Source organism: Dermochelys coriacea, chromosome 6 (genome assembly GCF_009764565.3).
Source record: "Dermochelys coriacea isolate rDerCor1 chromosome 6, rDerCor1.pri.v4, whole genome shotgun sequence".
Lineage (NCBI taxonomy): Eukaryota > Metazoa > Chordata > Testudines > Dermochelyidae > Dermochelys > Dermochelys coriacea.
The window spans coordinates 22,798,410-22,814,694 of NC_050073.1; the positions used below are offsets into that span (position 1 = coordinate 22,798,410).

At 40.3% G+C, this 16,285-nt stretch overlaps 1 protein-coding gene across 8 annotated transcripts in view; it reads right to left on the reverse strand.

The window, feature by feature from the left end:
• OSBPL5 (oxysterol binding protein like 5) overlaps positions 1-16,285 on the reverse strand; it is a 219,407-nt gene that overhangs the window by 79,533 nt on the left and 123,589 nt on the right. For 4 of the 8 annotated variants that reach the window (XM_038406906.2, XM_038406908.2, XM_038406909.2 and 1 more), the window contains one exon: positions 2,050-2,123. In XM_038406906.2, the coding sequence (XP_038262834.1) occupies positions 2,050-2,123 (74 nt within the window). Of the gene's footprint in view, positions 1-2,049; positions 2,124-3,336; positions 3,466-12,614; positions 12,691-16,285 lie in introns of those variants that run through there. The other 4 variants (XM_038406915.2, XM_038406913.2, XM_038406910.2 and 1 more) reach the window with 3 other exon arrangements.

The following is a 16,285-nucleotide window of genomic DNA, read 5'->3' on the forward strand; positions in this document are numbered from 1 at the left end:
GTGTGTTAATTAGTTATGTTAATCAATCTGTTCCAACTTGTATTTAGCTGTGACACTCCGAGTACATTTCCGAAACCTGAAGAAAAGCTCTGTGTAAACTCAAAAGTCTCTTTCTCATCGACAAAAGTTGATCTAATAAAAGATATTACCTCACCCACCCTGTCTCTCTTAGTAATGGACAGTCAGTCTGCTTACATCATTTAGGTAGGAAATGAAACAGGAAGCTACATCTTTCCAGGTCTAGCATGTTCAATCACCAATTTCCAATACTGGCAATGAGCTGAGGCAGCCAGGTTTTGATTTTCACAAACACTCAACATCTAAGTTATGGGGCCCCGGATGCACATCAAAGGAGCGCCTCTGTGTGGGTGAAGGAATTCACCTGCCTACCTCCCAATGCAGGATCAGGGCCTTGGTTTGGCAAAGGCAGAACCAGGCCTGGGTCTGACCTAGGTTCCATGTCATCTCAGCCTCCAAAGCTGCAGGAATGGGCTGGATAAGGTTTCCGTTTTGCCTCACCTCTATCTAATTATTAGGTGATAAATGCCCCTAACAGCATATAGGAAAGAATAACCAATCAAAAGCCTGCCTGATGAGCAGCAAAAGCCCTTCTGGGGCTCTGCAGCCTTCACCCCTTATCTAGGCACATAAGTCAGAAAGCAAGCACTCAACCTGGAAAAATACAGCAGGGCAATACACAAATCCCTGAAACATCAATAAAGGCATTTCAATGGGGGGGAAAAAGCACAACAATGTAACTGAGAAATCAAGTTCTGATTTACATGCCATTCTGTTGCCCATTATCTGTCAGCCAGTCCCTTGACTAGCATGAGTGGCCTAAACACAGATAAAAATAAGCTAAGCCTCCCCATCACTTTCCTAAATCATGGGTTAATATCACAGTCTAGTTCAGTCTCCAAGATGACTGGGATTAAAGATGGTTCAGATCGTAGCTATCAGGTGATTGTGGACAAATCACTAGACCTCTTTCTGGCACTGTCAAGCTATCTGGGAGCCTGGTTTCAAATTAGGAAACCAGCTGAAAAGCAGATATTGGACTGGATCTCAGCTTGTCTAGGTACAGCAATAGCTTATACGCATGCACACAAAGCCATTTTGTACTAAGAAAGGTTACTGTCTCCAGTGCTTTTCCAGAACAGCATCTCTCCCTACTGCTTCTTGATCAGGATTCCACTGTGGAAGTGTTTACAATCTTCTACCCACACTTATAGGGGAGTCACAAGCCAAATGCATTTAAAGATGCACGAAAATGTGCTCTGTATCATAAGAAATCACTTCAACCTACAGCTGTTTCCTTTGTGCTGTATTTCAATTTTATAGCTTCATTTCTGACTCTATTAAGTTAAAATTATTAAGAGGCTTCTGTTTCTACGTCTAGCTCTACAAATTAAGTAGAGACTGCCCAAACCAAAATTCCATGTTCAAATTTCAAATCCAGATCCAGGTTCACAGGTTGATCCCATAGCTACATTGAGTCAATCTTGACAGGCAGAATTTTTTAGGTTTGGATCCTGATTTTGAACTCCAAATTCAGGAGCGTTCAGGTCCAGGTTTTCAGCTTGGCTTATTATACAGATGCAATGTTTTGATCTGGGATTTTGGCTCTTATTAATTATTTGTACTGCACTAATGCCCAGAGGTTTCATTGTGGTGGATGCTGTACAACGTAATAAAAGTTTTAGGCTCTCCTCTCTGACCAGAAACACTGTTTCAGGGGATGCCTCTTAAATAGCAACCTTATAGTGATCATTATTAATATCTACATTATAGTAGCCCCTTTGCCCCTCCAAGACCCCAAACAATCATGGCCCTATTGGACTAGGTGCTGTACAGACATACAATAAGGCATTGATTCATCTGTATCCTTCTAAGCATGCTCTCTTTCATATCAGACACACACACCTGCACACAGCATTACTGTATGTACTGCCAAAGATGCTCTCTGGAGGGGTTTAAAAATGGAACAATTGATTAATAACCCACGCTGCGAAGAGATGCAAATGAAACTAAGAACAATCCCCACAATACCTTACTAATGGAGATTGGAGTCTGTGGAGTCTCATCCTTCAGCACTGACAGACTGTTTCCTTCCATGTCTTTTCCTGCAACAGAGCAGTATAAACAAGAAACTGAGAATTTCTGTGGAAAGTCATGGCTACTCCAAGCAATTACTCTAAAAAGACCACTGCTGACAGAGAGTAGGAGAAATGGTCATAGGCAATAGACGTAGCAGGCAGCTCCAGGAAGACAGTGCTGCTTTAAATAACCTAGTCCATATGCAAATTAACTTCCGAAAACATTACAGATTTGCTGTAAGAGTTTCAGATAACAAGGGCACTATTTAAAATGTTTGGTCTTTTCAATTGTTACTATTTAAAACTGCATCCAAAAAACACTTAAAAAAAAAAAAAGTGTTACCGTTGCAAATTCAAGCACTCAAAACGAGTGAGAAATGCCAGAATTAAAGCTACCTGCGCACTCTTAATTTGGCCCCCTATTCATTAGATATGGTCTTAAACTACATGGTCACAAACTATTTCCCACTGGCCTTCTGCCTCATTTAGTGCACAAAATGACTCCTGGTGAATAAGAAGCTTTTCAATATTTTTATTGTATCCTCCTTGCTCAATGCATGGCCCCATACCTAAATGTATTGACAGGGTACATTCTTTCAACAAATATTACCTGAATTATAAATCTTATAGAAAGAGAACTGTATCTAAATATAATTAAACAACAACAAAACAATAAAGATTACAGGTTTTCTGGCATCAATTATTAAGATCCCCTGACCAAGAGGTTATTGGATACAATAAGAAATATAACCAGTAATAGTTAGCATTTATGTAGGGCTTTATATTTTCAAAGAAGAGTACATATATTTCATACATGTTGAATATTTTAATGTTATAAAAATATGTATTCTATTCAGGACAACACACTCATTATTACAATTTACCAAAAATACAGAATTTGTGTAATAATGCCCTTACACTAAAGGAAAACTTATAACCCCTATTGAAAAACCCATTCTATTAGACTAGATTTTTTATTTGTCTTGACACTATTCTTTCCCAAGTCCAAAGTAACTTTGTTTTCAAAATTATTAGTGGTTAGGGATTCACAATGCTTGATGCAGTAATAACCACTAAAACTGGTGGCCAAAAGACTCAGTGACAACATATTACCACAGAGGTTTTCGTAGAGAAATTTCAAACCCTACCGCAGTATAGACAAGTCTCAGAGACACACAAAAAACACAGGGGAAATCCTGGTATAGCACTACTGAAGCCAAATGAGAGTTTTGCCACTAACTTCAATGTGACCAGAATTTCACCGAGAGCCTTCAGTGCAGTGAACTGGAAGTCAGGACTTGAAGCTTTATTCTTGGCTCTGCCACAGATGTCCTGTGTGACTTTAGGGAAGTCTTATCACCTTCGTGCCTTAGTTCCTCCATCTGTAAAATGTGGATAGTACTGACGGGGTGCTGTGGATAGTTAATTCATGTTAGGAGAGCTCAGATATCATGGTGATGGAGGATCATAGAAATTGGACAAGTAGTCCTATATACTGTACCACTAGTACCATTCCCAGCTTGGGCCGATGAACAACTGAGATGTATTAAACAACTGTACAACTGAATCAAGAACAAACTTGGCATGTCAGTAAGAAGTCAAACTTAAAAATATATCTAACAGCCATTTAAGAAGCCAAATGCAATGAGAAAAGCAGGCAGGCAGAAACTTGTGGAGGAAAGTAAGTTTCTTATGACATTTTTTCTGTTAAACTTTCAGTATAAAATAGGTGGGAAAACAATCTGTTTGATTGGCTGGGCTGTATTCATAAACAAATAATCAGAGTTGTGATTGTAAAGTCAATAAGATTTCACTGGTCAGAATTGTTGAGGTTCTGTATAGAAAACTGCTGATTACAGTCACTGATCAGCAATTCAGAGCCTCGTCACTTTAGTTAATAGTATAAATGCTTCTCAGAATTATTTAATAATTGCAAAAATGTGCTCTGGACTCAGGATAATGCTGGAGTGAATGCCTTCAGCTTCCAGCATCATGGTTACGTGCCCCTGTGATTTCAGACACAAGTCCCTATGCTACTCAGCTGTGAAGTGCAGAAGCTTTGGCCTAAGAAAGCAAATGCCTCCAGAAAAAGGAGAGGATGGGGAGGGGGATTTATTTCCATTTTATACATGGGAAACTGAGACACAAGGAAGTTAAGTGACTTATCCCAGGAAACTAGTATCACAGCCAGGAACTGAACACAGATCTCCGACTACCAATATAATTCCTTAGCCATTAATTCATCCTTCCTCTTAATAATCCTCTTTTCCCTTCAGAAAAGGAAGGCCAGAATAGCCACTTCATTCTCTGATGGACCCAGCTGCCTTTGTGCTTCATTTGTCATGTGCACCACTTCCCTGTCCTATGCCTTTGAGTTTAATATGCTACCATGGAGCATACCACATCATGCATATACCACAGATCACACGAATGCACTAAATTCAAACATAGGCATCAGTCAAGGCTGAAGTTGGGTCCTTATTCACGGTTCCTTAGTTATGGTAGGTTTCAGAGTAGCAGCCGTGTTAGTCTGTATCCGCCAAAAGAAAAGGAGTACTTGTGGCACCTTAGAGACTAACACATTATTTGAGCGTAAGCTTTCGTGAGCTACAGCTCACTTCATCGGATGCATCGGATGCTGTAGCTCACGAAAGCTTACGCTCAAATAAATGTGTTTAGTCTCTAAGGTGCCACAAGTACTCCTTTTCTTTTTAGTTGTGGTACTAGCTCCTTATTCATAGTTCCCAGCTCCTTATTCAAAGGCTGTGTCATGCCGTGTCATATTAGTCAGGCAGGCAATTCTACACCTGCATGCAAAATGGCATCCTCCACACAGCATGACCTCACACATACACTGTGCGTGAGGTCACGTTGTGTGGAGGATGCCATTTTGTCCATGTGATGGAGGCTGGATAGAGTTGTTCTGTGGGCAGAGCTGGTCCTGGGGCATGCAATGCCTGCCTTACATATAGTGACTACACATCGCTGAACAAAGGCCAAAGTTGTTTTAAAATAGAGCACTGCAAGATTAAGTTGTTAGAAATTGTGATTGTGATAAAAATTTAAGTACTAATTAATTATATATTAAATAATCACATAAGGAGCTGGGTTTTGACTGGTGTACATGACAAATTAGGTCTCAGGTCACCTCAGGTGACATCCCTGCAACCATCAGACTGTTCTAAAGGAGCTAGGACATACCACTTGCTGACCTTATAGGAGTGTTGATACTTGGGCCTACAAATTTACCCTAATTGTAAACTCAATTGTAAAAGTATAGGAAAGTTCACAACATGCTAACATTGTTACTGCAGGTTAATGTAACAGAAAATCAAGTTGGTTTCGATAACTAGTGTTATAACAGGCATAAGAAAACCAGACGGAAAGATTAGAAGGTCCAAACAAAAGGTCATGTTGATATAATTCAAGGATTATGCTGAAATCACACTTGGGAAAAAGCAGACTATGTTGAACCAGAAATTAATGAACCAATTTTGGTTCGTCAGATACTAGGCCTAATTGGTAGACAAAATAATGAGGGGAATGAGCCATTCCATCCATCCTTCCTCTGTGGGTCGCAAAAGAAAGATTTTGGGAAGAAATAGAGAACAGATGGAAGCTAGTAGAACAAACTTCACCCTAATGGCTGCCACCACTACTATTTCCTGGAACCCCACACCTTTGTCAGCCTCTTGTAATAATGGACTGTTGGCAATCCTAGCTCCAGCCCATTTCAACTAATTTCTCTTTTACCCAAAAGGACAGTTATTGCCATCTTTGATACCATTAAGACCGTGGTTCTCAACCAGGGATACACGTACCCCTTAGGGGTACACAGAAGTCTTCTATAGGGTACATCAACTCATCTAGATACTTGCCTAGTTTACAACAGGCTAGTGAAGCAAGTACAAACTAAAATTTTATACAGACAATGACTTGTTTCTATTGCTCTATACATTATACACTGAAATGTAAGTACTATATTTATATTCCAATTGATTTATTTTAAAATTATATGGTAGAAATGAGAAAGTCAGCAATTTTTCAGTAAACCTTTGACAGAGGCAGATTGGGTTGGTGCCTGGGATAGCGCTTGGATTAGAGGACCAGAACATACCCTGGGAGCTACACAGTTCCCATGACACAGAAGATATTTTACAAATAGTTAGCCTCTCTTTGCACATGCACAGTGTAATCCACTGGGTGTGTGAGGCTTCTCAGGCACCTAAGTTGAGAAGAAACTCTTTCAAACAACATTTTTAATTCAATTCCCCCAAAGGGCTGGTGGGTGCCAATGCACTCTTTTGAGGGTAACTCTTGAGCATTGGAGATACTGGTGCAATGAGCTGAACCTTGGTTTGATCACTTTTGTGCACAAATAAACATTGCCAGAATGGGTCAACTTTAAGAAAAGTGGTTGCGCTGCTGTCCCTCCCCCCAACACCAGGCATATTTTGGGAAATTGTGGTCAAATACCCCAAAGTCGAATCCCTAACAGAGCCCCATAACCATTTCAAGTAACCATGCAGACTTTAGAGCACTTAGAGTTGAGCTTTAAATAGAAGCAGTCTTAACCTTAACAATAACAGAGCTATAGCTGTGCTATAATTAGATCCATAATTTAAGAGTACTCTTGAATTCCTTGCTGATGCTAAGTTCTCACATAGCAGCAGCTACAAGTCATGCTTTCTTGCCCTCTCCAGTTGGCTAGGAGACTCGATCCCATCCTCATGGGCAATGACCCAGCCTCAATTATTCATGCCTTTGTCACCTCTCAGCTGGACTATAGCCACATCATAAACTTGGGCATGAAGCCTTCAGCATTTGGGAAGCTCCAGCTAGTAACAGAACATTGCAGGGCATCGCCTCATCCATCCTCAGCTCTCTGCAGTTGCTTCCCATAGAATTTCTAAGCAATTTAAAGATCTCGGTCCTTATCTTCAGGTGCTCGATGGCCTGGGTTCAGGGTATCTAGACGATTTCCTAAGTTGTGGAACAAAACCATGGTCAACAGCTCTGCTCCTCAAGCCAGTGCAACTCTCTACAATATGGGTAGAGCTTGTGCATGCAGTAGGCAGAACTTCAAGGGGTGCTGTTCTCAGACTGTGGAATGAACTCCACCAGGAACTCAGGACAATCACAAAACTTCACCACCTTCTATTCCAGGGGTCGGCAACCTCTGGCACCCAGCCCATCAAGGTAAAGCCGCTGGCGGGCTGGGCCGGTTTATCTATCTAGAGCATCCGCAGACACGGAGCCCCACAGACCACGATTTGCTCTTCCTGGCCAATAGGAGCTGTGGAAGCACCGCGGGCCGAAGGACGTGCTAGCCCTCTACTTCCCACAGCTCCCATTGGCTGGGAACGGCAAACTGCAGCCAGTGGGAGCTGCGGGCTCCATGCCTGCAGACACTCCCAGATAAACAAACCAGCCCGGCCCGCCAACAGCTTTACCCTGACTGGCCTGGTGCCAAAGGTTGCCAACCTTGTCTACTCTAAGTGCAAGGCTCATTTCTTTGACTTTGCCTTCTCTAACACACACACAGAATAGCAACATGCATGTTTGAATAATAAACAAATCTAAAAACCATACAAAAACAAGACAATCCACCGCATTTGCTTCTATCCCGGGGGGGAGGGGGGAAATGAGAAAATAAACACCGAAAGGCAGATGTGTAGTCACGTTGCTTAATACGCTACTTCAAGGTACTCAAATACTGCAGCAATGAATGTGCTATAACAATCTCTCTACAGAATAGATAGAATATATTTTAACCGAGTACTGTATGCATGTTGATTAAAAAGTGAGCGCTATACAATATCAATAAAGCAAAAGTTAAATGGAATAAAAAAATAGCTAACTGACCAGTCTCAAAAAGTAGTTGTCAATGGGGAGTCATCTCTGAATGGCGGTGTTTCTGGTGGGCTTTACAGGGATCAGTACTAGGACCAACACTCGTTAATATTTTCACCAACAACCAGAAAATAATATAAAAATCACTCCTGATAAAGTTTGGGATGACACAAAAATTGGCAGAATGGCAAACGATGAGGACAAAACAGTCCCACAGAAAGATCTGGATTCAAGCAAAATCCATTTAAATTCATCTAGAAACAAGGAATACTGGCCACATCTATCAAATGGGGGTGTGTCCTGGAAACAGTGACTCTGAAAAGGATTAAGAGTCACAGAATCATAGAAAAGTAAAGCTGGAAGGAACTTGAGGGGCCATCTAGTCCAGCCCCGCTGTTACGAGGCTGAATCAAGTATATCTAGACCTTCTCTGACAAGTGTTCACCCAACCTGTTCTTAATCTCCAATGACAAGAATTCCATAATCTATTCCAGTGTTAACAATCCTTGTAGTTAGAAAGTTTTTCCCAATATTAACCTAAATCTCCCTTGCTGTAGATTAAACCCATCACTTCTTGTCCTACATTCCTTGGACATGGAGAACAATCGATTACCATCCTCCTTATAACAGCCCTTAACATATCTGAAGACTTATCAGATTCCCCCTCAGTCTTCTTTTCTCAAGACAAAACGTTGCCCAGTTTTTGTAACCTTTCCTCAGAGGTCAGGTTTTCTAAACCTTTTAGCATTTTTGTTGCTGTCCTCTGGACTTCATCCAATTTGATCTAGGTTTTTCTTAAAGCATGGTGCCCGGAACAGGCCACAGTACTCTGCTGAGGCTGCCCAGTGCTGAGTTAGAGCATGACTGTTACCTCCTGGTTTTACATACAACATCCTGTTAATATGCCCCAGAATGCTATTAGCCTTTTTCACCACTGCACCACATGTTGTTTCATATTCATTGCATGATCCATTACAATCCTTATGTCCTTTTCAGCAGTACTACTTTACTGCCTACACCGTTATTCCCCATTTAGCTATTTGATTTGTCCTTTCTCAAGTGAAGGTACTTTGCACTTGTCTTTATTGAAGTTAAATTTGTTTTTTTTCATGCTAATTATCCAATTTGTCAAGATCATTTTGAATTCTAATCCTGCCCTCTTAAGTGCTTTTAACCCCTTCCATCTTGGTGTCATCCACAAACTTCATAAGCAAACTCTCCATTTATTGTCAACTTATCAATGACTCGGCTAAATAACTGAATGTGAGCTCCCAATGTGATCCTTGGATGTATAAATAGGAGTAATGAATAAAAGTAGGGAGATGATTTTACCTCTGATTATGGCATTGGTGAAACCAGTATAAATACTGTATCCAGTTCTGGTGTCCACATTTAAAAAGGATGTGGAAAAATTGGAGGGGGCACAGAAAAAAAGACAAAAATGATTAAAGGGCTGTAGAAAATGCCTTACAATACGAGGTTAAAAAGCTCAATGAGTTTAGCTTATCCAAAGCAAGACTGAGATGTGGCTTAATTATGGTGTAAATACCTCAACATTGACAAAATATTGGGTCGTAACAGGCTCTTTTATCCAGCAGAGAAAAAGAACCAATGGCTGGAAGCTGAAGCTAGACAAATTCAAATTAGAAAGATGTGTGCCTCATTTAACAGTGACGGTGATCAATCATTAGAACAAATTACCAAGGGAAATGGTGGATTCTCCATCCCTTGATGTCTTCAAATCAAGAGTGGGTGCCACTTTAGAAATACATTTTAGTCAACAACAAATTATTGCTGAGCTCAGTGCAGGGTAATCAGGATGAAATTCTATGGTGTTCTACAGATCAGACTAGATGATCTAATGATCTCCACTGACCTGAAAAGTCTCTGACTCTATGAAACCCTGTTACTGGCCTGTCTACACACACCTTTTATCAATGGAGCACCTCTATGAAGATGTTCGGTGCTATGGTTGTGTCAGGATTACAGACTATAAAAAAAAAATCTCTTTATGGGGAGGCAGGCAGCACCTAGTTATGCAGCAATCAATGCAGAAATTAATGAAGAAACACCCCTTCTGTGCAAAACAGGGTTTTACACAAACCTTAGATATGCTTAAGTACAGGTATCACTAGTGAGCAGTACTAACAGCAGCAACAATGGTCAATTAATTAAAATATTTTAATTATAATAATAGCAACTTCTTTACTTATTTTACAATTTCAGAGTCAAAGTAAACAAGGGCAATGCATTATGTCAATTGAGAATGTCATTTCATAAGAGTATTTCTTATGTATTACACTTGCAGTTAAGTCTGATCACAGAAACATTCAAATATTTGACCCTCTGATTACAATCAGAGATTTCTGTGCATGATCTCAAGTAAAGTTGAAAGAAACAAGATACATCACAAACTAGCAACTCCTGTATCTTTTCAAATACTGATCAGAGATAAATGAAATTCTCTACTTCAGAAAAATCCTTCCTCTGCAGCTTTTTTCCAAGTCAATTGAATATACCATTAACATTTTAAGTAATGTTTCAAAATACTGATTAGTTCAATAAGCCATCAAATTATTTGCATGAACAGAGTCTTTTGAAGCAAAGATGTTGTCCTTATAGCTATGAAGTTGTCGAAACATACCACACCACACTGGGAACCATTTGCATGTTCCCACAAACATGGTCAAACTGAGGGCTGGCATTTCTATGATGGAATTTTGGAATGAACACAAAGAAGGTGAAGATATTCTAGTCACAGAGAGTTTTCCAAATTCCACTGAAGTGTACCAAGCCACATTGCTGCTGTACGAGTCTCACAGCTCAACTAGCTGCTTCAACTGACTATAGTATAAAGGCATAAGTAATTTGCAAGCACCGTTTCTAATTTTAGAACCATCAGAAACCACTCAGAGCAGCAGTATGCACTGAGCTAGGCCTTGTATGTTGCAGACAGTTAATAAATGTGATTATTGGGAGTCAGCTGTGGCCAAACAGGGTCTTCATATTATTTTTGTTGTGAAAGGCGCAAATGACAACACACTAATACATGTTTTTATATCTGTAGTTTACTCATGTTTCCTGTTCTTCACTCACGTAACAGCAAGCCACAGATCCTTTAGACTTCATTTGTAACTATCATAATTTCTGTGAAAACATGACAACTGTATTTTGCAACCAATTGGCTGAATATGGCTTATTATTGATTTTATTTACATACCTATTGTACATTTACTAACAAAAAAACCCTCAAATCAACATTGCTGTAATGTGTGTCAGACCAAAATTAAAAGGTTCACCTCTGTGAGTGGCATATCCTCATCTCTTCATAATGAAACAACTCTTGCAGGGAAGTGTCATTTGGGGTGACCCAATATATATTTGTCACAGCCAGCCAGTCAACACCGAGCTCCTTGTTCAAGGCCTCTTTACCACACTGAAGTGAAGGGGGGGGGTCACATTTGGCAGCATATTATGCTGGAACATAGCATCAGGTCACTCCCCAATCCAAATGAAATCTCCAAATCCTGTGCCTACTGACTTCACTGATGCCTTTGTGAACCACAGCTAGGTTGGCCCCCTACCACACAGATTTTGGGGTAATTTATGCTCAGTCTACCATAGCTTGGAGAGCTTCTGGTGAAGTTTCCACATACCCTTGTCCAACCCTGCAGACAGGGTACTCCAAAACCTCACACCCAGCTCATACAGAGAAAAGCCACAGGCTGGTAGCCCATTGCAGTACAGTGTCCAGCCCAACTGTGCTATCATGGCTAGGAGGGGGGAGGGAAGGGAGAGTACACAGAGATCAACCATGAGAATGGGAGCCTGAACTCTCAGTGATCCCTTGCCCTTCGTACCTTTGCTGGCACTTTCCTCCCCACATCCCTACAGTCCTCCCAGGCTGAGAGGAGGTTAGAATGCACTCAAACATCTATGCAGTTGCAGTACTTAGCTCATTTGTTCTCTTCCATGCAATGGGTCTTTTACACAGGAAGACAACATATGGTCTATGAGTCCAATTAAACTTAATGGCAGACATAAGCCTCAACTTCTATTCACCCCATGGACATTTATTCTGATGACATTTCTAAACAATATAATTCACACTTTCCCCCTGTGTCTTGTTACCTAAATAAAGTCTCTACACCTAGCTGCTATACATACTAAGAAATTGGATTGTAGGGATTTGTTTCACTAGGTAACTCACATAGTTAAAGCAATCTCAGGTATATCTATGATTCAGGTTACCCCTCTCCCATAGCACTATGCAGTCTGGAATTCTCCCACAGCTGAATATGTTCCTCTTGTTCACCCTACTAATAACATTTATCAGCATGTATCAAATGCTTCTATGTGTCAGCACCCTAGGTTATACTGCATCCTTATGCTCTTCATTAATTGCACAGAACTTCACACAAGATATCAGTTTTTCAGGTAACTTTAACAAACTAACTCAAGCAGGCCTCTTGTGACACTGCAGAGAGACAGAAAGCCCTTCTTTTGATGGCAGAGTCAAAAGATCTTTGGAAGCTTTCCAGTATCAAACACAAAAGTGAAAAAAGCAGCAGACCCCAAAGATAAAACCCCCTCCACAGTAGAAAGCACATTATCACCCCCAGAAAAGAAAAATAAGCAAATACATAAGAGAAGCCAAACACTTACCAGCATTTAAAAAGCAGTAGTTCCTTCCCCCGAAACCACAAAATGACTATATTAGAGCTACAACTCATTCCCTCACAAATTTAAAGGGCTAGCTACTAAGACAGACAGCATGCTGGGAAAGGCTTCTATAAAAGGATAAAGCAAATGTTCTGAGCTCAGTAATAGCAATGGGTCCAGAAAGAAGATTAATTGCTCTTAGTGAAAGAGTAGTGAAATCACACTTTTCTGAGTGCTAAAAACATTCTGGAGACAGCCTGTCATAATATAGCCTGTGGTTATATACTATATGTTATGCATTTGAGTTGATACTTTCTGTTTGTTCTGCTATATAGTTGTAATAAATATCCTGATCCTTTCTGGAAAAGTAGCAGCTTTTTTTTTTTTTTTTTTTTTTTAACTTAAGGCTTACTACCATTTCTTGACTCACAGGTTCAATTTACTTCTTCCTTAGTAAGTAAGTAACAATCTAATAGCATGACTGATAACTACTAGGGTCACTTTCTCTTAACATGAAGCTAAATAAGCGGGGGATAAGGAGCGCACCGATTAGCGTAATACAATAGGAGAATTATGGCTTCATAATCTTTCTGGTATAGCATATAAATAACTACATAGAAAAACATAGGCTATAATAACTAACAAGACAGTATGGAGCAAAACCTGCACTGATGCCCAGCTAGAGTGATCACAATGAGTTAAAATTGTATGAAGCAGATGTTAGGCTGAAATTTAGTTGTGTGTATGGATCTTAGGCCAGATTTACAAAGGTATTTAGAAACCAAAAGATGCACATAGGCACCTGGGATTTACAAAAGCACCTCAGCAGGTTAGACGCTTAACTCCCTTTAAAAGTCAATAGATATTAAGCACCTAACCTCCTTAGGTATCTAGGCATTTCTTGGAGTATCTTTAGGCTCCTTACAGAAGTTTTTGTAAGGCCCTCATCCTTGTTCAGCAACTCATGTAGGCATAAATGGCTTGTCTCCAAGGAGACTCACTTTAAGTTGTACAAAGTTCATTCTGTAGGTAATGCTGCTTCCACATTTCTAACTGTGGTAGCAGTGCCGGTACTAATCCTCTTGTTCCTTTGTAACTAATAATTCAAAGTGCTCATTAGTGGTGCTTTGATGCCTGTCTCATATTTAAGTCTGAAAAGCATTCAGGGGCTGTAAAAAAAAATCTCTATATCAAGTCTTGTTTTCTCTGATTCTGCAGGAGGAATTCTTAGTGGTTTGGAGTGTGAGTTCTCTTAGCCTGTAATTGAGAGGGTGGGCAGGTGTGAATCTATCAGAAAGAGCTTTTCATCCAAGAGTTTGTCAGGTATTTTTGTTAAATAGGTGTTCATAAAATTAAACAAAAAAAACTCAGGGTTTTCATCAGCCAGACTAAAAATCCCTTTCTCAATTACTAACCTTTCATTAAAAGAAAAGGAGTACGTGTGGCACCTTAGAGACTAACAAATTTATTAGAGCATAAGCTTTGAGCTGTAGCTCACAAAAGCTTATGCTCTAATAAATTTGTTAGTCTCTAAGGTGCCACAAGTACTCCTTTTCTTTTTGCGAATACAGACTAACACGGCTGCTACTCTGAAACCTAACCTTTCATTGTTGCTTGTGATGTCATTATCCCACTAGCTCTCCAGTCCTCTCTAAAGTTCTCTGGCAAAGAGAGAACTGATTTTTTTTATATGAACTATTTTCAAGCCTTCTTTATACATGACAAAGAAGTTAAAAAGGGCATGAACCCAATTCCCCTCTCCCTTCATCTTAAAGGGAGCTTTGGATGCATTCACTTGAAAGGTGCAAGGTTTTTAAATTTTTCTCTTAGTTTCTTTTTATGAGGACTTATTTAGCTAACACTCAAACTTTAGCTATAACTGATACTATACACAGCAATACACTTCCCCTGTAAATAGAGTCTGTGTTTTCTGGAGGAAAATGTTACCCAGAATGCTGGAAATACCAGGGGACTATACTTATATGAACCTTACACCTGCAGGTATGTGCTCTTAGGCAGGTGCCCATAGCAACTGAGGTGTGGATTTCCAACGTTGGGGAGACCTGTATGTGCGAAGACTACTCTAAGCTCTGATTTAAAGAAAGAACATCCACCTGAAGTATAGCCAATTAAAAATAAATGGTTAAATGTGCTACTCCCCTTCCAAATTCTGTGGTCTTCCAACCACATCCTACTTTCTTCTAAAATGGTTTCTCTTCCTTATTGCTATGTGGGGGGAAAAAAACCATAAACAAGGGAAAATAATGAAACTGATTCTTCAGTTTGTGTACCTTTTGTAAACAGAGAAATATATCTTCCTCTAAATTCTTTCAGCTACAGTAATCAGAAGGGTTATATGTAACAGTAGGCAAAGAGCCAGAAGAGCTATTTCAGTTGATCTCCCCCTTTAAAAAAAACAAGAGTACTAGTTTCCTCACTTCAGAGAACCTTCCTAATGTAGTTTGACTGGGGTGTAAACTCTGTCACTAACTTTTTACTATATTTATTTACATGTCCTAAAACCACCCAGGGCTAGTTTTTGGGCTTGTGAAACCTGCTGCCCCAGCTGTGGTAGAGAGCAACTATGACTGACTTGATTCTGTGTGAAAAATAGCTGAACTTCTGCTGATGGTGCTAGGCCACTGCAAGCTCCTTCCCAGCCAGTAACAGGGCTGCCTACAACTTACTTTAGTTCCTTCTCTGAGCTGAGAATACAGCATCTGGACACAAACTTGGGAGTAGGGAGGGAGTGATCAGTGGAAAAGCCTACACAACTAGAGTTCCACAGGGGACAGAGAGAAGGGAAACCCAGACTTCTTCACAGGAGTAGCAGCATCTACCAGAGCCCAGGGGAGGAGGGGAACTGGAAAGGTGATTCCCAGTGAGGAGAGACACCCTATTGGCCCTCAGAAAGGAGACAGAATGAGATACCGAGGAAAAAAGGGAGCAGAAGAAATGGAGTAAAGAGGAAGCTACAACACACTATGGGGGAAGAGAGCTGGGGAAGAGAGAATTGGGGGTGGGGAAAAAAGCAAATATAGAAGATGGAGAAGGAGAGTCTGCTCTTGCAAAGAAATAAAAGGCAAACTTAAGAAGTGTTATAGAGATAGAATGAACTGGAAGGAAAAAGAAATGGGATAAAAATCCAAGGAAGGAGGACAAAAGTAAGTCTCCTCCATCCCTGGACACACACCCAGAACTCTTAGTTATAACAGTGTATTAATTTGTGCTTTTTTAAATTGTATCTCTGGCCCACACTCTCCTAAATTGAGGACAGAGGGGATTAAAGATGGGTGACTGTTTTCATCACTTGTACGAATGTTGCAGGATCCTCTAGCTAAGAAGAGAAAGGCAACAAACCTCTAATCCAGCACACTGCATTTGTTACACACATACACCCAGTAGGTTTAGACCAGGCCAATTACATTGCTCCCTCTACAAGAAAGAAGGAGAAACAATGTAGAAGGCTGACAAAGAGTCACAGCCTGTGGTAAGAGAGGACTTAACTCATGAAGTGCTGAGCATCTGCTGCAAACCTTCAGCTCCCTTTGGTTTATGGGGGTGTTAAAGAGCACTCGGCACCTCATAGATGAGCTAATTGAATTTTTGAGATTGTTGGTAATTATTCTGCATGGACCCGGTGACAAGCAGCTGATCTCCATTTACCCTGCAGC